Here is a 7,699-nt window from a genome sequence, read left to right on the forward strand (position 1 = left end):
CTATAACAGCTCCTGCTTCTCAGCATTATGAGGATGCAATGAGATATCTCCCTGCCTGCCTTAAAGCACTGTATCAATGCGAGTTATGTTATTAGAAAGAGAAGAGTCGGCCACGAACGTCCCTTCCTGCTCTGAATCTAGAATCCTATGTACAAGTCTTGAGAGCTGTGTTAGGCTTGAATTACATCAAGAAAGGAGGCATCCAGGTGAGATTAGAAGCCAGGCCTTCCTCTGCAGAGACTTGGACTCTGGCTGCCAGGTCGCTTCTCTAGAGTGTATAGTGTAAATATGTGAAAGAGAGAGAGAGAGGAGAGAGAGAGAGAGAGAGAGAGAGAGAGAGAGAGTCTGTGTACACATTCCATTTTAAAAATAGGTTGAAGAAACAATGATTCTCCTTTTTATAAGAAACAAGGGGGAAGGAGAGAGGGTAGTTTACCTTAGTTTTGTCCAAATTCCAAAGGGAATTGAATATTTTGTGCAGCTCACTGGTGTTTTTCAGAATATAATTGATGAAACTGTCCCACTCTCTGTTCAGCTCTTCCTGAGGATAATTCTAAAACAGGAAGGATTACAGGTAAATTCATGACACCTGAAGAAAACCCCCTTGGCCAGGTCATCACTCTGGGGAGGGGTTCAGAGCTCCTGAATGAGCACCTTCTGATGAAGGGGTTGAGCTGGGCAGGGGATGGGGGCAGACAACAGGACAATGACAATAGCTACTGACAACAGACATGGTGCCAAGGGAGAACATGGTTACTCGGAGGGGAAAACAGATGCCAACAGCTCCAGGAGAAAGAGAACAGTCTATAAATGTGATCAAAGAGCAGCCCTCAGAGCCATGGGGTGCCTGGCAACATCTGCCTTCCAAAAGGGGTTCTATAGATAAAGCAGGGTCACCTAGTCTACATCCACATACCTTATAAGCCAGAGAAATGGGTCCATTATAAAAGTGAAAGAATCCAATCAGCTGATCCAGAAATTCCTTGCATCTGACATCAGGGAGCTCAACTGTGCAGCCCAGTACCTTTGGACACAGAGGGACATTCCAAAGCTAAGAGCTAAAGTCATAGGCCCCCTCACTGGGTCCAGTCTCCCCCAGTCCAGCCTCCCCAGCCCAGCTCTTGCTGACCACTCCCTCAACAGGTCTTCCAGGGCCTCTTCTCTCCAGAAGCCTCTCCTGTCACATTCACTCATACTTGTTTCTCTCTCTGTGAAAGTCCATCACACTGAGAGCCTGCATCCTGTCAGCCAGAGCTCATGTTCATCCTTCCTTCATATCCTCAGGGTCTGCATGGTGTCTGGCATACAGCAGGCGCTTAACCCACGTTTCCTGGATGACCGTGCCCTTTCTTACACACTACCTAGAAGGTTTCTTATGTTCCATTTCTCCTGTCTCCCACATGATCATGGACTTCCTACAGGCAAGGTCTCGAGGGCAGAGGACCCCGGTGACCCCAGGGGAGCTATTCCAAGAATCTTGACCTGAATACCTGATTTCCCTGAGGCCCTTGCTGTCTTAAGCCTCGTCATGAGACCACTGCACTGAAATGGCCATGGTGTCCCTTCAGCTTGAAAAGTCTTCGATTCTAGACTGTGTATGAGCCCGGCCACAGAAGGTTCATGTGCAGACTGCTTAGTGGAAAAGAAAATGGCCTCCCTCCTTTTTGGTTCCCTAAAACTCCAGGCCTTGTGCCCCAACTGCATCACGGCTTCAGGTCACCGGACTATCCTCTGATGCACTGAGGTCACCACACAAGTGGTGTACATCAGACTACATGGAGCTCCCAGATCCTAGGCAAGAGACCCAACACCCTCTGGTTAGGCTCCTGGGCTCTTGGACTAAAGAAGTAGCACTGCCTAATGCAGAGATGCTATTTCTGTCACTGAATCAAACTACAATCATTTTTCTTTGGTGGGCAATGGGGTTCAGTGACTTACCCAGGACACACAGTCAGGTAATTATTGTCTGAAGCTGAATTTGAACTCAGGTCCTTCTGACTTGTACCACCTAGGTACCGTGGGTGTTATTTTTAAATAGCTCTCAAGAGACAAGTCCTGACCTGCTCTCTGACAATGATAGCTGTGGGGCCCTCAGCAAGTCACTTCTGAGCTTCTGGGCATCTTCCAAAGACTCTGAATTCAGAAAAGCTGCCGATCTGCATTGGTGGAGGGCCTTTCCTCACTGGAAGTTCCCTATCCCAATGAAATCCACTGCTTGTACTTTGCTCTCATAATCAATGTAGGCTTTTCACTTACCCAAAGGTAATCTCCATCAACCTTTATGGCAAATTTCAATTTCCTCAGACGAACAAGACTGGGAGGAGAACCAGAAAGTTCAAAAATACAGCGGACGACTCCAGCGATCTGTCCACAGAGGAACTCCTGCTGGTCAAGCGCAGTCTGTGGGAAAGAATAAATGCCAGAGAAGAGGCTGAAAGCCTCCAGCTCTTGCTTGGATACAGAAGGGACACTCATTATGTAGATGGTTGAATAACAGAGAAGCTTGATTGTGGGAGGAGATGCTCACACGGAACCCCTCTGGGCCTAGGAAGGAGAAAGGGAGTACTGACATGGTGCCAAATGTGTGCAGGTCACGAAGCATGGGCACCAATTCCCTCACCTTTCACTGCTAAAGAAATCTAATTGAGGGGCCAAATGGCCAGAGCAACACAGGACAAAGATGAAGAGGCTGGCTGAATCATGGTCATGGCAGACGGAAAGATCTACTTTGCCAAAGGGAGGCTCAAAAGGGAAATGAAGGTAGCAGGGGAAGGCAGCAAAGGTTGCAGAGGTTTCCAGACCAGTCCCAGTAATCTGATGACCCCGACCTGAGTCTGAGGGGCTGAGCTTCATCTGTACCATGTCTACCCCGCAGAAGATGGCCAGCACATGGGACCCCGGAGCCCTCTGGGACCAAGTCTGTGGATTTCCCAATAAAACAAGACCAGATGACCAGATTACACACTTAGTTGAGGCTGTGTGGGAGCAGTAGGTGCTTAACAACTGAGTAAAAAACCATGTGACTTACCTGAGAAGGATAGAAATAGCAAATGCCAGCTCTTGTGGGGTCTCCTTCTTCTTTTACCTTTGAGCCATCATAAAGGAAAAAGTAATTCCACCTGGAGAGACAGAGAGGCAGGAGGACAGTGTGTTTCTTAGCATCCTCTGATGCCACCATTTTTAACCTAGCTTTCCATCTCATCCATGAAAGGCTCATGACTCAATGTCAACAAATCCTTCTAGACTCTGAACTCCAGAGCAGGAGTGTCAACCTAAAGCTTTGCCTCTATTCATTCCGGGCCATTTGTCCCAAAAAGAAGGAGGGTAAGAGAAAGGAGCAGTGGAATGCTCACAATGACAAGCTGTCTTTGAAACAATGAGCCTTCCTTTTCCAACCACACCATTTACCACTTTCTTTTGATAACTAAGTTCCTGTAGTATTAAGAGGAAGTTGGGGGCAGTCAATGTCGTCAGCACAGTGGAAGCTGGGAAAGTGCAAAGGGCATCAGATGGGAGTCAGAAGAGCTGTGGTATGCCAGGCCCATTGATCTGCAGCTAGAGGGGCCTTTAGAGCCATGCCCTCCTTTTACAGATGGGGAGGCTGGGCCCAGAGAGGTCCCACACACAGAGGAAGTGGTGAGAGGCAGGGTAGGAACGCAGATAATCTAACTCCAAGAGGCTTCTGTAAAAGTCCTCTTCTGAAGATGACTGGTGTATAACCACAAGAGAGCCACTACAGCCTCTGAGTGTCAGTTCCCTCCTTTATAAAAAGGATAATAATCCTCCCTGAGGGCTGCTTAGAGGAAAGCACTTTTTACATCTCAAAAGCTCTGGGCACAGTGGCCATAGTTATAAACCTTCATCTTGGGCACCTCGGTCCTGAAAGCCCAGTTCTCCAGCCCTCTCCCCCAAAGTCCTTGGGGCTGTTGCCATAGACAGAATCTTGGGTGGCGCTGACCCTCCCCTAACTCATGTTCTTCATTTTACCAAAAGTTCTGATCCCACCAGTCAGGGAATTGAGGAGCAGCCTAGGGGCTTAGCCATTGTCACAGAGGCAGTCAATGATTAAAGGGGGATGGTCCCCAAATCAAGACAGCTTTCCCTTTCTGATAGATATAACAAACATTCACAGGTTTGGGAAATGGGCCATACAGAGGGCAAGGGTAAGAGCTGCCTGGAATTGGAGCCAGAAGTCCCGGACGGATGCTGCCACTCATGAGGAGTGTGACTCTGGGCTGGTCTTTCCACTTAAGGTCATCTCCTTATGGATTAAACTAAAATATGATCTCACGGGGGGGTGGGGGGTAAATGACATAAGAGATGTGAAAACCTCTTAGGTACCACCTAGGGGAGACAGAGCTGGATGGCAGTTCATCAAATCAAAGATCAAGGGGTCTTAGTGGACTGAAGCCTCAATCCACATCAACAGTCAGAGACAGCTGCAAAAAACAGACCCTTGGCAAAGATTTCAGGAAGAAAAGGGTGGCCATCTCTAGAGGACTGGGTTTGATAGGAGACTGATGATCTGGAGGGTATCCAAGAGGAGGACAATGAGAATGGTGAGGAGTCTGACTTAAAAGGGCTGCAATAGCTGCCTTCAGATACTTCAAGTGTCTGTCATCTGGTAAAGAGGTGAACTCTGTCCTGACTGATCCCCCAGGACAGAACCAAGATCCAGGGGCAGAGCTTGATCAGGGAGAAGTTGAGGCTTGACCTAAGGAAAAACTTCCTATCTGAGCCATCCCCAAGTGGAACATAATGCCCCAAAAGACAGTCCCTTTCTGGACATCTCTGAGTAGCAAATGAGTCTGCCTGGAAGTACTTTGGAAAATGTAATTAAACATACAAGCTTTTTTTTTTAGGTTTTTGCAAGGCAATGGGGTTAAGTGACTTGCCCAAGGCCACACAGCTAGGTCATTATTAAGTGTCTGAGGCTGGACTTGAACTCAGGTCCTCCTGACTCCAGGGCTGGTGCTCTATCCACTGTGCCACCTAGCCACCCCCTAATTCCTCTTTCATATGGAATCATGTTAAATACGATTGTACCTGTAAAACTTTTACCACCGTTTGTCATTTATGGGAAGGAGGGAGGGTGGTAGAAAAATGTGGAAATCATAAACTTGTAAATGGATGAATATTGAATAATACTATAGATACAATTGGAAAAATTAAATAAAGTTTCAATTAAAATGAATTGAATAAGTAGATAGCAGAGCTGTTCCACAGGCGACCTGACCAAAGTCATATGGCTGCTGGGTGGGCTACTCACCAGAAGGCTGCCTTGGTCCTTGCTGGGGCAGAGGCGGCCATTTACTTCAGATGGCCTTAAATCTGGCTCATGCTGCGACATGAATTTTCTTTTCTACTAAAAACTTCTAGTCGTCTCTCTTTCCAGTAGCAATGGTAGATTTTTGTCTCCCTTGATTTCACCGATCCAATGGGAGAGGCCTGGCAGCCTTTCTGTTAGGTGTTGACAGCAGCCACTGGCTGAGCTTGAGTGAGGTTGCCTTCCTCCTCCCAAGCCTAGGGGACTCTTTCAATGTCCCAAGCAGAAATGCTGCAGCTTTCAGTCTCCTTATCACAAAAAGGAGAGCCCCAGATACTCAACAGAAAAAAAAAAAGCTTCTACCAAGAAATCCAAGGAGACTAGACCACTTTGCTGGTCCCTGCCCTGAAGCATCCACTGTCCTGGGAAACCTCCAAGGCCCTTTTCCCCAGCCAAGTCCTGTTGGAGGGGTGCATGCTTCAGAATTGGAGGAGTCACTCCTTGTTCTCCTCAGTTCAAATGAGTCTGGATACTTCTATTTTCATCCTGGTGCTTCCAGTTCAAACTAGAATTTCAGCCCTAGAATGAATATAATGAATAAATTATTTCAAAGTCCATGATGCCATCATGTGATCTATGAGGCATCAGCAGATGCAAATCTTTCCAAAGAGTTTTCTTTGAAGTTTAAACACTTGGATTAAGAAAAGAAATAAATAAATGGGTGGTAGGTCACCACAGAAAGTCCTGAAATAATCAAGTATCATATAAATGTGTACTATTATCCCAGATCTATTATTTCATTTACCTTCTAACACACTTCTAAGAGAGTATCCCCAAGCTTATCCATAAGAAAACCAAGATGCAGAAGGATCAAAAGTCCCACAGTGGGTAAGCCAGGGAGCAAAGTCTGAGTACAGGTTGCCTCTCCTCCTCCGCTGGTAAACTTTGCCAGGATGAAGAGGGTAAAGCAATCGAAATATTCAGTTACTCCTATCTGGCATTAACCAAACAGAAATTAAGGAACTTCCCCTTGTTAATGTGAAACTGAAATGAAGGAAAAGGATGTAAACTCTCCTCAAGTGGCCAGGTTCTGAAACAACAAAACTGCAAGTTTTCAGTTGGGCTTTGGAATCATCAGCATTAGGGAGCTGGTAAGCCCGAGGCCCCACGACAGACTCAAATACATGTCTGGAGCATCTCTAGTCTCCTAATTCCTACCTGGCCACTGGACCCAGATGGCTCTGGAGGAGAAAGTGAGGCTGGGGACTTAGTGTATCGCCCTCTCCAATCCAGCTCATGTGCCTGTCATGGTCACCTCTCTGCCGTCAGGGGGAGGGAGGACAGACCTCATCATCCCTCTGGGCACCCAGACCCCACGAGGAGGAAGGCGCGCACCCCTCCCCCGTCAGCCCTGGAGACGAGTGAGGCGGGAGCACGCGGAGCTGCGAGGGTGTGGGCAGGGGTCGTGGGCTGGAAGGCGGGGCCCGGGTCTGAGCCTCAGAGCCGCCACCAGCTGGGGCCTCCCAAGGGGTCTCCCAGGGGGTCTCGGGTCCTCCAAGTGGGGTGTTGTGTGTCTGAGGTTCCTAATGACTCCGGCGGCCTAGCTGTGAGGCCTCTGACGTTCTGGGGCTGAGGACCCCGCGGCCCTCCTCCCGCAAGCACTGGGGCCCGGGCTCGGGCTCCCCCCAGGCCCCCGTCGGGGGTCCCCTCATTCTCCTGCCACTCCGGCCCGAAGCCCCTGGGTCCCACTGCGCCCGCCGGCTGGGGCCTGGCTGCCCGGCTGTGCCCACCGTGGGATGCCAGGCACACGGCGGGCACTTAATGAGGGCGCGGCCCGGGTGCGGGGCGTGCTGAGGGCCAGCCCCCGTCTCCGGGCGCCTGGCCGCGCCCTCCCGCCCCACGCGCGGGGGCATGCCGCCGTTCTCCCGCGCACGGTCCAGCACGGCGAGGTGCCCCGGCGCGTGGCACGGTGCCAGGCGCGCAGGCGCAGCGCGACCCCCGCCCCCCCCCCCCGCCGCCTCGAGGCCTCCGCGCCCCGAGGCCCGCGGCTCACGTGGGCGCGGCCCCCCACGCCTGCGCGTGCGCAGTCGGCCCGAGAGAAGGCGCCAGGCCGCCCTGGGTGCCCGAGGACCTCCCCGACCTCGAGGGGCGCGCGCCGAGCCGGGGGTGGTGCGGCGGGGGACACGAGGGGGGCACGAGGGGGGCCCCCCAAAAAACCAGCCTCCCCGCCCCCGCCCCCGCCCCGTCACGGCTACCTGAGCGCGGCGCGAGCGGAGGCGCTGCCGGTCACGCGGAGGCCCGCCCCGCCCCCACCACGCCCCCGGGGCGCCCCGCCCCCGCCCCAGAGCCCGCCCCGCCCGGCCCCGCCCCCACCACGCCCCGCCCCCGGGTCGCCCCGGCCCCCAGAGCCCGCGTCGCCCCCCCGCGTCGCCC

The 7,699-nt window shown here is 51.5% G+C and overlaps 1 protein-coding gene across 5 annotated transcripts in view; it reads right to left on the bottom strand.

Annotated features, from left to right (window-relative positions):
- The window catches only part of HPS4 (HPS4 biogenesis of lysosomal organelles complex 3 subunit 2), a 33,116-nt gene extending 25,546 nt beyond the window's left edge, over positions 1-7,570 (bottom strand). For 2 of the 5 annotated variants that reach the window (XM_074206173.1, XM_074206177.1), the window contains exons 1-6: positions 7,522-7,570; positions 5,270-5,845; positions 3,029-3,119; positions 2,257-2,400; positions 917-1,024; positions 437-553 (exon numbers count right to left, since the gene is read on the bottom strand). In XM_074206173.1, coding sequence (XP_074062274.1) covers positions 437-553; positions 917-1,024; positions 2,257-2,400; positions 3,029-3,119; positions 5,270-5,310 — 501 coding nt within the window. In that variant the 5' untranslated portion in view covers positions 5,311-5,845; positions 7,522-7,570. Of the gene's footprint in view, positions 1-436; positions 554-916; positions 1,025-2,256; positions 2,401-3,028; positions 3,120-5,269; positions 5,846-6,071; positions 6,459-6,484; positions 6,636-7,056; positions 7,125-7,521 lie in introns of those variants that run through there. The other 3 variants (XM_074206176.1, XM_074206175.1, XM_074206174.1) reach the window with 3 other exon arrangements.
- Positions 7,571-7,699: the final 129 nt, after the last annotated feature.

This window comes from Macrotis lagotis, chromosome X, assembly GCF_037893015.1.
Source record: "Macrotis lagotis isolate mMagLag1 chromosome X, bilby.v1.9.chrom.fasta, whole genome shotgun sequence".
Classification (NCBI taxonomy): Eukaryota; Metazoa; Chordata; class Mammalia; order Peramelemorphia; family Peramelidae; genus Macrotis; species Macrotis lagotis.